Raw genomic sequence first — 15,931 nt, forward strand, 5'->3', positions numbered from 1 at the left:
ATGACTTGCTGCTAACTTCTCATCTGTGTACTTAGTTCCTCCTTAACCTGATGTGATGCAAAATGCACTTTATCTTTTTCAAACCTGTTTTAAGACAGATGTAAATGCCTTCATATGGTATTTTTCTGTTCTTGAGCCCGGGGTTGAGAAACTAGCAAATGTCCTCTCCTCTGCATCTGGGCTTTGCATAAGCAAGAAACACAGAGTTTCCCTTCCGGTGCATGTAATCTTCAATCATACCTTGACTTGACGAAGTGACTAGGCTGGCAATGCACAGTCTCACCCTCATTTGTGGGGATCCAGCATCTTGTCAGACTAATTAATGTAACTCTAACTCACTCCTAGGAGAAAGCTGCGACCAAGCATTGCATAGGCCTGACTTCAGGTACAGTTAAGTGCATCAGTGATGTGAATTTGCAGGGCTGGTGTCATGGTGGCAGTGAAAGGTGACGGCAAATTTAGAGGCTGGTACATGTTATGATATTCCAGAGGAGTATATGGGAGCTAGCCACATGACTTTGGCATCTAAATTCCTTAGGTCTCTGAGAGTTCCAACCACAAGCGCATAAATGATGGTACCAGGAGACTGATCCTGTGGATTTCAGTCTGCACAAGACTTCTTGGGAAGAAATTGCCTGGTTTGTTTCTTTGTTGATCCAGTGATCCGGTTAGTCACGGTACCTTAACCCTAAAGGTCCTAACTGACTTACTGGACTTTAGGGAGGTGCAGCTTTCTCAACCTAAAAGGCATTCTCCCTAAGAATCCAAGTGTGGCACGGCCTACTTGGCACCTCTTTTACATGCACCACGATAAAAGTGGGCTTGTAGAGATTTTAGGTATAGTTTTTTCTGACAACTGACAGTGGCTTATCAGATTACTTCATTGCTGTGCATTCCCTTTCTTTTGATTTCCACCCCCTAAAGACTCGGGTATGTTTGCACCTAGTTTCCAAAGCCGTATGCCTAAAAAGACAAGGTACAGCACTCTTCTGTCCTCTGGGGCTGGCTCAGTGACTCGTGTTGTCACTAGGGTGGAAAAACCTCCTCTGCCTCAGTGAGATGTTTGAACCTGCACAGCCTGAATGTGCGGTTGCTATATATAACCCGCTTATCTTAAGGCTGCAGTGCAGAAGATTTCACAGGCTGTTCCCGTGCAGGGGACACAGTGTGGCTCTGCAGGGAGAGATGAGCACACCGAATCCTGGGGCTCTGGGAGGGAAGTGAAGACAGCACAGACTGCGTTGCTGAAATCCCGAGGGCAGCACTGCCTACACCACTGCTCCTGGCTGGAAGGGGTGAATCACGAGCAGGGTAAAACTCGTCACTCTGTCCAGAGAGCACAGGCATAAAGCATCTAATATAGCATGTTCCACTATTGTGGACTTCTCTACAAAGGATTCCGCTTTAAGCCTTGTTTTATCCAAGGAAGCTGTGCAGTAAACTGCAGCTGGAAGACTTGGTCATTATTAGAATTATTACAGTCCCCAAGGATAACAAATGATATAGTACCTGTGGAAGAACTGTACTGAATGCAACAACTTTTTTGTTGTTGAATTAGCAATGCTGTGTGTCACCAGAGGGTGTGCCTGAAATGATGGAGTTCCCACGTTCCAGGTATCGAGGCTGCAGTATTCCCTCTCCACCCTGCAAAGGGAGACTACCAGCACCTTCTAAAGCATCTCTGAAATCTCCTTTTGTCTGTCCAAATCATCTCATGCAGATCTAACCCAAACTTTCTGAAAAGACGATTTGGAAGGTTATTGGTAACAAAGATCACTTTGGGAAAGGGTGTACGCTAATCTTTCCCATTAATTTTTCTTACCTTTCTGCATCCTCTCCAGGGGCAGGGAGGCAGTTGTGTGGATCTGATGGCTAACACGCTTGTTCTGAGCCAGTGTCCCATTCTGACGGCAGAAGCAGTTTTGCTCTTGGTGGTACTGCCTGTTCAGTGATGCCAAGAAAGAAGTCCTCGATGTCCATCCTTCCGATGCGCGTGTTGCTCCTCTGGACAGTAACAGGTGTCGAGGGCTTTGCAGGTTGGCTTCTCGGCAGGGAGTAACCAGAGACACAGAGCCTAGGTGCATTCCGGGGTCATCCCTGTCTCATGCTCCATTTGCTTTGTCACTGATCCAGAGCTTGCACCGACAGAGCAGATGAATGCCTGCTGCTTCCACCACTGCAGCAAGCAGCTGTATTCCAGCAGAAGTACCTGCTTGGAAAGCAGAGATGAGTTTTGAGACTGCAACAGAAAGTTAATTGTGTCGAGACTTGACTGCTCTGACTCAAGCGGATGACTGACAGGATGTGATCCACACTTTTTCGCTGTAGATTCTGCAGAAATCGTTCTCTCAGCTTGTAGATGGTAGCAGAGCTGATTTATGGGTTGCAAGCACATTCTGCTATCCCTGAGAGTGGAAAACTTAAGTGATTGGGGAGGGTGGTGCGAGGAAGGTGCAGCCTTCCTCTGAAAGCAGAATGTGCAGGGCATATGGCTGGTTTTATATTTTTTCAGATGAAGGCACTTCCCTCCTTCCCCCCCTTTCCCCTCACGCTACTTCTCTGTAACATCCTCTATTTCTAGGCTGGCGAGGGAATGTAACCTCAGAGGTAAACATAACGCACAAATCCCAGTATTTCTGTAATCAGGCAGCAAAACTGCAGCTGATCTGTGCCCTTCAAACCAAGCCCGAGAGGTCTGAAGCACCACTGTTGTCCTCGTTTGACTCCTGAATTGATCTTAATTTAACAGCCGCAGCAGTGTCTCGATCATGCATTAAACATTGGCGTGTGTGTCATGGTGGAGCTCCACAGGGATGCGGCGTGTGGGTGTTTCTGAGGAGGCTTTTAAGGACCGTTAGCATGTTGTGTAAATGTTTAGGAGAGACAATGCTTTAAAAGGGATTTAATGGGCTACACATTGTTGTCAGTCTTGAGCCCAGAGCATCACAGAAATGAGACACGGTCTGGGGAGAGACATGAACAGCATCGTTGCCTCAGCGCCATGAGAGGTGCAGGATTTATCCTTGTGTTTTGTCTGATCCTGTCTCAACATTTGCGTCTTTATTGCAGGCCCCAAGATATTATTGTGTTCATCATTGGAGGGGCAACTTATGAAGAGGCGCTGACTGTCTATAACCTTAACCGCACCAACCCGGGGGTCCGGATCGTCCTAGGTGGGACTACAATCCACAAAACAAAAAGGTAATAACCATATTTTTTAGTGTGGATTCTGTGTATGTAAAACTGGTGACGTGAGCGTGAATTTGTGACGCCTGAGGGATCTTCATCACGCAGTAAAACACAGAAATGTGTGTAAATGGTCCGAGCCCAGCTCTGCTCATTATGGCTGAGGGACATATTACCAAGCTGAAGGTTTAATGTGCATTTTACTGAATTCAAGGGCAGGGAAGTAGATACGTATAGTTTTTCCTGCTTATAATTCACACACACTCTAAAATGAATGAGAAGCCAGTGCAGCACACAGGAATTTAAAACTGACTGTGGTCTCATTGCTCCTGTTGAAATCTGGAGCAACTGCATTTAATAGCAGTGAAGTTAATGTACCTGCGATTAGAACCGAGTTCTATGATTACACTGCTAGCAGGCTCTCTGCCGCCCACAAGCCTGCAGAGTATTGGCTGTGTCTTTTGCATTTCTCCCTGGAGAATGGAGCTTTCCTTATTGGTTTGCTGTACGCTCCCAGTTGCCTTTCCTGGGAGGCCAGACATTTGTAAGGGCTTAATCCCTCCGGGAACTGAGCAACGCCAGGGAGCACTGACCACGCTGAGCTCCATTGATTTCCTAGGTCACTGTCTCTGGGGTGTTCCAGCAGCTGACTGTCGGAGCTGGAAGGGCTCGTGTCGGGCAATGCTGATGGTATTTCACGTCCCCTGCGCTGAGCTGAGTGAGCCAATCCTAAGGGTCTCAGTCGGGATTTACAGAGAGTCAGACGGCTTGTACAGAAACCTGCAACTGCTTTGCTGTAGTTGGCCAAAAATTCCTGTTGATATGGAATGCCTGGTTTATTTCCTACGAAATGCCTGGTTTATAAATACAAATAATGTTTCCTGAACCCAAATTATTCATCTGAGTATTTGATGAATATGAATATTTCACAGGTGAAAATTTAGACCACATTGGGGATTGTTTCCTATCGGCACGACTTGTTGCTAGCCAAGCAAAGGAGCATGAATTCTTTCAATATGTGCCTTGCTTGTTTCCACCACGCCATTCTGTCTCCGTTCATAATGACGCTGCCGTGGCCGGGCACCGATCAGTTATCGGAAGGAAAAAAAAAATGTGACAGGCACATCTCTCCCATGTGTTGCAGCAAGAAGTGTGGTGAAATCTAAGCCCTGGGAGAGTCCCTGGTGTTGTCCAGCAGCTGCTCTGAGCTTAAAGGGAGCACCCTGCTCTGAGCTGGGGTGGAAGGGGACCATTACCGCGTAGAAATGCAAACAAAATGCAGTCCTGCAACAGGAAGGAAAAGTTACGCTTCTCAACATTTGGGATGAAATTTTCAGAGCCAACAGCTTTGGGTGCCTCAGCAGTCTCCTGGAGTTCAGGAAACACATGCTATTAACACCACAGGCGTTGTATGTCAAAAATACAGCTGTCGAGCACTTTATTGATCTCAGTTACTGACAGGTGGACTCAAGTGTAGCGAGCAGGCTAAAAACTGGCTTGGTTTTCAGGCCATATACGTGCACCGTTGCTGTATCAGAGTCCAGTGTGATATTTATAAAATCCTTGCACTTTTGCCCTTCCTTTTCATGCCTGTAAGGGATTTTCAGGCTGCAAAGCTGCCTGCACAGAAGCAGTAACAATTCTCTCGCAAGGAAGTCCAGTGGCTCCTATCATCACTCGCTCAGAAAAAATGCCCAAACCCTCCAAATTCACAGTGCCCGCTCTGAAATTTGGCTCTTACTTTAGCTTAATGTCAGATGATTGGAAAGCTCCTGAGCTGATGCTAGCTCACAAGTAAATTGCTTTTATGAACTGGGTTACAAAGGCAAGTCTGTATTAGCCCACATATCGAACAATTCCTGCCCAAATTACCCAGCTTTCTCAACCTTCTGCTTTACAAAGTAGCCTTTGAACTAAATCCTGTTTTAGCCAAGCCTAGAAATAGTAAGAAAAAGAGACCAGCAGACATACTAGCCGCTCTTTGACTGATAAAAAGGAAGAAGTGAAGTAAATTGTCATCTTGCAAGGACACAAAAAACCTGGTTCCTATTCAGCCTGGCATCCACTGTAACCTCTTAGTCTACCAGTGCATTTTGACATCTGACTGATTTTGACATCTACCAACACGCCTGAATCAAACTTTTACCAGCATCTGTGCTGCGAACCTGGATAGTACTGTCATCGCGCCACACTAAACACAAAAAACAGAGTAAGCGATATGGAGATCTCTGGGATGGTATAGTTTTTCACACCATATTGGAGGTTGAGACCTGCCCTGAAAGTGTATCGGTGTAGGAGATTCAGCAAAAACTGTAACTGGCGGGGAACAGAGAAAACTCACCAGCAGCGTTTTGAGTAGGAGCAGGAAAGCAGTAGTGTGGCGAGCAGGACGGGTGTGAGAAGGTGGTTTGAGCTTTAGGTTGACGTCCCAGCTCTGCTGTTGACCTATTAGGTGACGTTGGGCAACTTTCTCCCTTGTCTGTTTGCACCAGAAGGTCTCTAAGCAGAGACTGTCTCTCACTTCTGCTTTATGAAGTTCAAGATTTGCAGCTACATCTCTGGGCTCCTCTTCTTAGATTTGTCCTGTAATGAGTAACATTAGCTAGTTAGGGCTTCTACTGTGACTACGTTTTGGTGCAGTCTCTGAATTATTTACAGAAAAACTAGGATACTGTATCAAAATTTGCATTTCAAAGAACGAAGTGAAAAAAAAAAAAGAAAAATTAAAAAAAAGGCTGTTGCTTTTTAAGGGCTGACTCCTACAAGGTCCCGTCTGGGAGCTCCAGGATGAGGACTGTCGAGGGTCCCATTCTAAAAAAAGCCCGGCCCCACATGATTTGCTTTTCCCTAGTGGCTTGAATAAGATTTCCTTAATGATAAGAGCCACATTAATAATAACAAAAAATTAGAACTTTTGAGTCAGTAATCTCGAGCCCTTTTCAAGGGAAGACTGGCCTGCTTAGCTCTGCACACGGAGGAGGAGCAGCCTGTGCACTGGGGCAAGCTGTCTCGCTCAGGACACCTGAGAAATGAAGAAGTTTCCTGTCCACTAAGTGTTAACCGCAATTCTAGCAAAGTGCATGAGGATCACAGGTATTTCAGCAAATACACTGAGGTGTCTAACGTGAGGAAACCTAGATTTTACTGTGTCCTAACTCCTCCAGTAATCCACTGGCCTTCCTTTAATGAACTGTTGCTTATTTCTGCTGGATTAGGGTTGATATGTCACAATAAACAAGGAGATTTTTGTATTAATGCGCTGAGCAGCCCATGTAAGCACACAAATCCTGTGCTTTCATTGTTCTTACCAGCCCAACTTAAATTGTGATCAACATCTGTGTTTATAGGGTGGGGGATGGCTTAAGGGATATCCATTCTGCTTTTTTACAAAGCAGGAGACAAACAAGCCTTCGGAGCTGGTTATGTTGTTAGAGCTGTATATTTGTGGGAAGCTTATCTGTTTAAGAGACCATCTGCATTGTCCAGTGAATATACTGTAAGTAGATGCTTTAAAGTGTGAAAAATATTCAGTGTAGGGATGAAAAATACAACATTCTGTGTTTGCAAAGAGGGTCTCAAAGTGGGCATAGTAGGTACCTGTTTGAAGTTTCCTTATGCTACGCAGTCATGTCAAGGAGAATCTGTCCCTGTTGATCTTTATGGATTTATATCCATATCGACGGAAAATAGGAGCAGGCATCTAATAACAATGCTCATATCCTGAAAAGAGGCATGTAGTCTAAGGAATTCCATATAAATAAATCAGGCTACAGAAGCTAACAGGCTCTACTGTTGGAGTTTATTCCCCTGTTTGAAAAAATCCCAGTGGTTTTACAAGGTATGAGAAAAATTTTGTTTCTTGTCTTCCCTCCTCTAGCTCTAACAGATAAATCCATGTCATGCACCTATTCCTTGGCCTCTTTCTTGACATTACCCATGGGCAGGTCAGTCAGCGATAGGGTTGGGAATGCGGCTTGGGTCTTCTGTTCCTGGCTGCAACCAAGAGCTGTGAGAAAAAAATGCATTAAAGCAGCGGGGGTGCTGAAAAGTCAAGTGATGAAAGCCAGAGAAATGCAGAAACCCAAAGATCAGAAAATCTCTTTGGTTGTGCATGCTCAGTTTTGCTGCAGATGAGGCCTCAGTTTACTTAATTCTTCCTTTTTTTCCTCCGTTCCCGTTAACAGGCAACCCTCGCGCTGTTAAGTCTAGGAGGGTATACAGATATGCATTTGGTAAGGCTTTGAGATCCTTTGAGAAACGCCAGTAGGGTGGAAAAAAATCTGTTGTTGTCAAGGAATTTTCAGTGTTTTTCTAATCAAAGCAGATTGGCTGCCTCTGTTACTTTTGAAATTTTGGCAGCCCTACTGAAAATACTTCTATTATGACTTGATTGTCAAAAAGGTAAAAAAGCTTTTCTGGACGTGTTTTCCTGCATGACGAGCCTAGGCAACAGCTCACTGCAGAGCTGTGCCCGGCGTATGAGAATTGAAATGCCACATCTGCCCACTTAATGCAGTTCTTCTACAGCGGACTCATGCTGGGGACTCAGTCTGCAGCTACGCCATCGCATCTGGCCACGGGTCGAACCACTTCATAAACGAAGACCTGAGTGTAGAGCTCCTATCTGTTTTTTTCCTGCAACATAACGAGCTGTAATGGAAGGGCTGGAAGGCTGGAGATTATTAATCACAGGTTCTTTAAAAAATATGTATGTAATATGTATTTAAATTATAATTATGGTGAAAGTGAGAGTTCTTTCTTGACTTGGTGCCATTCCTTAACACTGACCATAGCAACATCTGTAATTACCTGCAGGAACCAGATGAATTTGGGCAAAACGGTGCTGGAGTTAAATCTGTGGGTTTTCAGTTGCTCTCCACTCTTTAAGTTAACATTTGTGGAGGGTCATGGGCTCACACCAAAATGCAGAATGCAAAGAGCTTTTAAAGTCAGTGGCTTTGCTGTGGCATTAGGGCAGGGAGAGAAAAGCCAAGAACATAATTACTGGACTTTGAATTGAAGAAGTCAGAGAGCCTAATGTGGCTGGCAGCGCCTCCTAACTGCTCCCTTTCTCTGGGCTGAAAGCTGGAGAGAAGTGGCTCTGGCTTCCCCTGCTTCCTAAAGAAAATTCAACGTGGGGGAGCTGATTCCTTGCTGTTGGCAAATGGTTTTACCACCAGTCCCACGGGCAACCAGCTCTGTTCTTTTCCTGTACAGGCAAATGGATTTCAAAGAAATTCTGCTGGGTTTGGAAGAGAAAGGGTTAAAAAATGATCAATAATCAGCTAAAAATGGAAGACCAAGACCAGGAAGAACATCTGGTGTGTGGGGCTGACTCATCCAGAGCACAGGTTAAGCACAAACCTGCTGTGACTAATCCAAGGGGATATCTAGCCTGACCCACTTACCCAGTTACAGTAATAGCCTGGCTGTGCCAGAGGCGGCTGCGGTGTGCTTCGCCGGCAGAGCCTGGTCACCGGATACCTGTGCCTCCGGGAGGAGTGTTTGGACCAGCCGCGGTTCCTCCTTATTACGGAGGGAGGGAGCGTTTGGAGTAGAGCGGAGAGATCAGTTCAGATTCTCCTTGTGGTTTGATATTCGCACTCTGATCAGAGGCTTTCCCAGCCAGAGCGGGGGTAGTTGTGACCACTGTGCTAGATGCTCGCTCTGTTTTCTCGCAGGATCCTCAGGGTCCTGGGAAATAACAACAGCCGCAGCACGGCGCAATTTTACTGTGCTCCAGCTCACCCCTCCACTGCAGGTGGGAGTTTGGCTCTTACATCAGCCGCACTCCAGACAGGGAGACCTTCTGTGCAGGAGATGCTCAGAGGTGGTCGTGCTGCCCACTTTTAAGACCTTCCTGAAGTAGAGAGTGACAGTGTCTCACTGCATCTCCCCCTCCACACACACAAACTTTCTCTCCAGATAGCAAATAAACAGGAGTCCCCTTTAAAAATAAAAGCAAGTCATTCTCTGTTAAGAACTCAGTCTGCCTGACTCTAAAGCCTAAAAATAAAACTGGAGGAGGGACGACTCTCTAGCTGTAATCACAGAGCTGAATGACCATAGCGCAAGCAATGTTCCTGTACACCTCTTATAAAATCAGGCTGCTGCCCTCCCAGAATGCATATTTCTAAATGGTGTGGTGTTGAGATCTGGAAATTGGTGCAGGCATTTGCATGAGATTTTATTTTTTAATTTTTTTTTAAACCCTCATGATTCACAACCTTGGCAGGTACACTTACTTTAGACCTGTTTTAGGGGAATCACATTTTTGTAGGATTTATAGTATATTCTGATTTTTATTTCTTTACCTTTTTTTTTTTAAAAAGCATTAACGCTCAGATAACTTGATCAGCATATTGAAGGAATGAGTCAACCTAGAAACTGGTAGCACTGTATCTCATTGCCAGAGTAACCATCTTCCTGGTAACATATCCTCATTAGATCTTATGTGGGAGCGTTGCTGTGGTTTTGCAAAGTATTCAGCTGCCTCCCAAACTGCACAGACCAGCAGGTGTAAGTAACTGCGATGAAGTAATGCCAGTGGGCCAGAGCTTCATTTTGTGGGCAGTCATCACAGCTCCTTTGGCTTCAGAGACTTCTCATACAGATGTATCGGGATGGCACGTGAAGGTTCACTCACAGGTGTCTTGCTCTGGTGTCTGTATCATAGCGGCGTGTGGCGACCTGGCTGCTCGGGAGCTGTATCAGCACACCGGAGAAGATGGTCTGGTCGGTGTCTACTCCAGACAAGGCCAGGCACGTGAAAGAGGGAGGTGGAGAGCAGCAGTGAAAGGCAGGAGTGAGCTGTCACTTGCTGGTGAAACTGGGACTAGCTCCAAGCTTCCGTCCTAGTCTAGCTCTCACCTCTGTAGGCCGTGCTTGCGTTTGGCTTTTGCAGGCAGGAGTGCCGTACGAAGGCATATAAAAGCCTATAATCAAACAAAAACAATGCAAGGAGCTTTAAAGCGTTATTCTTTCAACAGGTTTTTTTTCCCTCTTGAAAGGATTGAATTAGTCTCAAACCTTAACCCACTTTTAGACCTATTTAAAAAACTGTGTTTCCAAGGTTTAGCCTTCCTTGCTCTGGCGTGCTTTGCTGGATTAAGCTCCGCTGTGCTTTGTGAAGCAGGGCTGAGGCTGCCGGAGTGCAGGCGTGATGCAGCTCCAACAAATACCGCTCTGTATGTATACCTGCTTCTCAGCTTGCTGCGCATACCCATCCACCCAGATAAGAAATGAATCTGTGCTCATGACAGGTGTAAGCCTGGAAACTGAAATGCCGTGGCATGTTTCGGGGATAAATCGGCTTTTTGGAGACTGCCTGGTGGCAGAATGGGTGAAATTCATTTTGCAGACTCATCAAGGTAGAAACCATCTCTCTTGCCACCTAACCCAGCACCATGCAACCCCAGTCCTGCATGCAGCGGAAATTCTTTGCTGACACAGTTGCCTCCACAGTGATCGTGACTTCAGCCATGTCCATACAAGGCTTTTAAGATGGAGCGCAAGCATTCCAGAATGGGACTTTCCAAACTATCAAATGCTTAGCCTAACTCCGCTCCTAAAGACGTAACGGGGCTTAACTGGAAACAGATTTGGGCTAGGACTGAACAGTCTTGCAAATTCAGATTTCAGGATCTCAGGATCTGAACCAGAGCAAGACACAGCCCAGCCCTCCTGACTTCCAGACATTTTCGTTAGCTGCTGCATGCTTGCTGCCTGCTTCGACCTTTTTTCCCTCTGCAGTTGGCCAACGCCAGCCCCCAGCAGCTGATCTCCGCCTGACAATTTTTTTCTTGAGAAGCGGTTCACCTCTTCAAATGTGTCTCTGAATGCGTTGCCTTTTGGTTTTTGTGCGGAAGCACTGCTCTGGCAAGCGGTTGATTTTATAGGGTAAACTTGTACATAAGACTCAAATTGACCAGTTCCTTGGGGTCTAGCCCCCAAACTCCCTTAGTTTCCTTGGAAAATCATACAGAGGAGGGACTGGGATGAAGCTGAGTGTGTGCTTAAGCATTTTACTGGGTTAAAACTTTCTTGAGATCCATCTGAATGAATGGTTGGTGCCCAGAGGTTTCCATGTGGCTCACTATTTAGATTTGAGTGTGATCTAAAGAGGCTGGAAATTGGAGGGAGGGTCTTGCTGTGGATGTGAGCCCTGGGACGAGGCGGAGGAGCTGGGGAGTGAGGCACAAGCAGTGACCCAGGCTGCTCAAGGGGCTGCTTTCCAGAAAGCCCTGGCTGTGAAATGTCAAGGATGCCTCAGCAGGAGGTTTCCACCCTGCCTCTTCCTGCCTTATCATCCACACAGGAAGACTGAGAGTGAGCAGAAAAACAAGCCTGAACGCTGGCTTTCCTGGCTTTGTTACTGAAAGGCTGCCAGCGCGGTCCAGATGCTGAGCTGAGCCCGCGAGGAGCTGCTGCCCGGGTTTTGGAAGCCTTACCGTTCACGGCACGGGGAGAGACAAGAGACCTCCCCAACAGGGTGGAGCATTTAAGGATGAATGGCCACATTCAGTGAAGATGTTGACCTGATGATCCATGCTGGGTGCTCCAGATTTTGGTCCCCAGGGCAGGTCATTGCAGTCCCATAGCTTTGCACTTTGCTCTCCCTCACTGAACTCATCCTGGCTGATGGGAGGATCTGTCGCCAGAAAATGGGAGCATTCTCCAAGGCTGCCATTCACTTATTTCCTCTTGGATTAGTGTCTCCTGACTTTAGCTGTCCCAGTCTGAGGATGTTTCCCCTTGCAAGCAGCTGGAGGAGTAGGTCAGTATGAGGGTGATCCGTCCACTGATCCCTCGACTGCAGAGGGAAATGGTTAGCCCCGATGCCAGCTCTTGTGCTGCTTGTACACTGGAGGAGATGAGTGTCTCTTTGATATGTGCTCCTTCAGGGACGCTCGGTCCCTGTCACTTCCTTGCTGCCTTGGGGAGGGAGCTGCTGGGTTTAACATGAGCCTGATGAGGGGAAGGAGCCATCGCCATTTGGACCGGGATCCCTGTTCTGGGTGGGGTTTTTTCAGGGACCCTCGGTCCCTGTCACTTCCTTGCTGCTGCCTCCTTGGGGAGGGAGCTGCTGGGTTTAACATGAGCCTGATGAGGGGAAGGAGCCATCGCCATTGGGACCGGGATCCCTGTTCTGGGTGGGGTTTTTTGCTGGATCATATGCTGTTATGGACAGGTCTTCTCTTTGCCACTGTCACCACATATGAAGGAGCGACTCTGTCCCCCATCCTGGTGACACCAGGGGAGAAAACAGATGTTTACATAGCTCTGAGGCTGTAGAGCACTTGCTGGTTTTGTTCAAAGGCTTGAGGCCGGGCCACTCGTTACTTTCTGTCTGCACAAGTGAAAAGTTGGCCCTTGTCTCTGCTAACCTTAACTTTGCTTCGCAGCTTCCTTGAGGAAGTTACAGCTTCGGGGTTCCGTGGCCGAAGCACCGAGAGCTCTCAAGTCGCGCCAAGGTCAAGCAACAGACGGTGAATCTTGGAAAAATCGCTGTCTCGCCCATCCGGAGCTTCCATGAACTGACCACACAGCTTTGGAGCAGAACTGGACGTTCCCACACTGCGCTGCTGCCGTAGCTTCCCCCATCCATGCCAGGAACCTTAATGGGCACGAGAAGCATCTGGGCAGTGAATGCTGGAGTTGGCGTCTGCCCTGATGAACCAGGACATGCCCCAAACTGCAGCACCCTCATTGTCTTCTCACAAACACAGCTCTGAATGGGACATGGCTGCGTAATTGGAATTGTAACCTGCAGGAGAGCCCGGGAAAAATGTCACTACTGAAGCACTGCGTCTCTGCAGCTCTGCCGGCCTGTGGGAAAGCTGCGCTCTTAGCTGATTTGTCAAAACACATGGTATGAGTCCCCTAATGAACATCTAACGATCCTGGCCCAGGCTTTTGTGTGCATCTCTGGAAGGTGAAGCTGATGGGCACTTGAAGCCCTTTGGTCTGCTCAGTTGTCTGTATATTTTGAGTCCTATTAAATAACCCATTTTGACTGAACCTCTTGTCTATTAAATGATTCCTAATATCCCTTTCGTAATGCCACTGAGGTATAATTACATTCTTAATCTGCTTTATTAACTTCTGTTTACCTTAAGAAACAAACACAACTCCATGCCCCTGTTTTTGCTCCCATGTTGTGAACTGGAAAAGTGTTGTGATTTTTTTTAACAATAAAAATAATTCTAGCAGTAATAAACCATGTTGGATTTGAAACAAAAGAAGAGAATTGTAATTGTGGAGCACACCTGGGAGCAGAGAGGAGGGTGGTTGGCGTCCTCCTAGGCAAGCGAGCTAGACCAGAAAGGGCTCACTCTGCTTCCTGAACCCTGGCTCTGTGGAAAGTGGAGACAAGCAGGGTGAGAGCTGTAATCCCAGCCCCTGCCTCCTGCGAGGGTGCAGGCATCCAGGAGAGAAACGCAGGCTCTCCGCACCTTCAAGAGGATTTTTTCTTTCGAGTTTCCTTTTATTTTAGGTACAGGAACTGTGAAAAGCAGCACAGGTTAAGAATCAAAACAGACATCAGCAGACTGGATGCCTGGCTTCTGTGAATGTCCGCTACCAAGGAGCAAGTCTTTCCCTTATCTCTTGCTTTCCCATAATTAAATAAGACTGAACCTCTAGCTCCCCGAGAGCTCTGCAGAGCTCCTGTGGATGGAAAGTACTTGAATTCACACTCATTTCTCTGGCTTAATTCCCTGAAGCAAGGTCACTCCGAGCCTGGGCGTCTGTCCATCCGAAAATCTCCCTGCAGTGCTGAAGGATTGATGGTACGTGCGCTGTGGAGCTGCTCCAGGGCTCTCGCGTGGAAACAATGGGGTCAGGCCGTGGGGCAGAGTTCCCACGCCACATCATTAGGGAGCGTTTCCTTTCTAACTCGGGAGCGTCAGGCATTGTTTTGGAAGGGATGGGTACTGGCATGGTTTCCAGTCCATCGCCTTCATCCTCGCATCTAGGAAGCTGACACATTTTGCTCCTCTCCTCCCTGTAGGATTAACGCCCTGCAATGCTGCAGTCCTCGTCAGGCAGTGGAGTTCCAAGGTGGGGTTGGCGCTGCTGCCGGAGGCCGGAGAGGTACCTAAGGAAACAAGGTGTTTGGTTGATTTAGCCAGCAGGCTCTAACCTTACCAGGCAGCTCAATTTCCTAACAGTGTATGTAAAAGGTTGTGCTCCTGGTACTGGATTAAGTGGTGGATTAAGAGACTCCTACAATGTGTGATGTTGCATCAACCTTTCCAAAGTGAAACCTGTCTCCTGTGTATTGCCTTTTGCAGCCAGCTTACTGGCAAATGCAAGCACAAATGAAGGTTTGGACCAAGCCTGACACAAGTCCAGGGCACCCATCCCTGTCCCCTGCAGAGTCATTATTTCCCTTGTTTCCCGTGTACTTCCCTTGCTTCACATCTTGGAAGATCACAGTGCTTGGAGGATCACAGTGCCACCCTTCTTTGCAAAGGCTCAGACAGAGCTGACATCATGAAAGCTTGGCTGGCTCCCTTTTGATCAGCGTTGTGGTAAACAATCTCGGCTTTTTAAACCAGAGCAGATAACAAATTGGGGAGAAGGGGCACAGTGCTGGGTTTGGGGTTTTTTTTTCCAGTTGCATTTGGACCTTGTCTTTCACGTTGTCTCACCTCAGCCTCCTCCTCCTGCTTGGAATCCCACTGCTTTCCTGCAGGCAAAGCGAATCGTTCCTCAGAAATGAGGCAAAACTGGGCTCTCCAGGCAAAATCCCTGGCTTGCAATTTCTGCTGGTCCATCAGCAAAGAGGCCTCCAGGGCACCTGCTCTCAGTGCAGCAGGGAGTGAAATTACTCAACAGAGCAGGAGCCCTTTCATTAGTACCACAGCTCTGAGCCAAGCTCTGCCACTGCTCGTGAGAGCCCTCCGCTCTCCCCAGCGAGCTCAGTTGCTACCGTGGGTCCTGTGGAGGCACAGAGCGGGGTGAAAGAAAGATGCTGGACCTGGAGCAACCTGTCTCGGCAGAGCAGGCTGGCTCCTCATGGGCATCCCTGCTTTTAACTGGAGATTGTCAAGGACAACTCCCAGGCCAGTGTCCTAGAGGCCGAGTCCTGCTGGGGAGGCTGGCATCCCACACACCCCAGGCTCAGACACCCCGTCTATTTTCTGTGCTGCAAAGAGCTTCAGGTCCTGGGTGTAACACGGGCTTGCCACTGCTGAGCCTGCAGCAATCTGCGTCCTGTTTCCAGGCACCTGTAAGGATTTTGCTCACAAATTTTTGCGCTGGTATAAAATGAGTGCACTTTAGCAACAAACGGGGAATTGGGGCTTTTGGTTCATGCAAAGCTCTAAACCCACCCTGGGCCGCATGAGACAAGCCAGAGAACTTTACTCAGTAGTTTCTACATCTCATTTATAACTCTGCTTAAGCTAAAGTGCATGTTAAAAATGTACCCGGTCTTTGTTTAAAAACACATATCCCCAGACTGCCTATCCTCCCTGGATTTCTTTTTTTCTTTTTAAGTACACACTGTAGCTAAAATTGGACTTGCTTCAATTTTCAGCCGCTGTGTCTTTTCTTTCAGAGCTTTCTGCCATGCCAGTGGATGCACAGATCATACTCGAGGTAATTTTAGCCCACAGTATATGTGGGGGTATTAATTTGCCTTCTGGAGGCCATGTAACTTACTGGATGGGGCAGGGGAGAGAGCAGCTCCCAGGGGCCTTCCTCTGACGTCTTAGGAAGATTCTGTTTTCCCATCTGG

The 15,931-nt window shown here is 47.4% G+C and overlaps 1 protein-coding gene across 1 annotated transcript in view; it reads left to right on the forward strand.

Annotated features, from left to right (window-relative positions):
• The window catches only part of VPS45 (vacuolar protein sorting 45 homolog (S. cerevisiae)), a 28,496-nt gene extending 15,818 nt beyond the window's left edge, over positions 1-12,678 (forward strand). The window contains exons 12-13 of the mRNA XM_009584551.1: positions 3,070-3,201; positions 12,591-12,678. Coding sequence (XP_009582846.1) covers positions 3,070-3,201; positions 12,591-12,678 — 220 coding nt within the window. The remainder of the gene's footprint in view (positions 1-3,069; positions 3,202-12,590) is intronic.
• Positions 12,679-15,931: the final 3,253 nt, after the last annotated feature.

The sequence above is a fragment of the Fulmarus glacialis genome, unplaced genomic scaffold (assembly GCF_000690835.1).
Source record: "Fulmarus glacialis isolate BGI_N327 unplaced genomic scaffold, ASM69083v1 scaffold9729, whole genome shotgun sequence".
NCBI lineage: Eukaryota > Metazoa > Chordata > Aves > Procellariiformes > Procellariidae > Fulmarus > Fulmarus glacialis.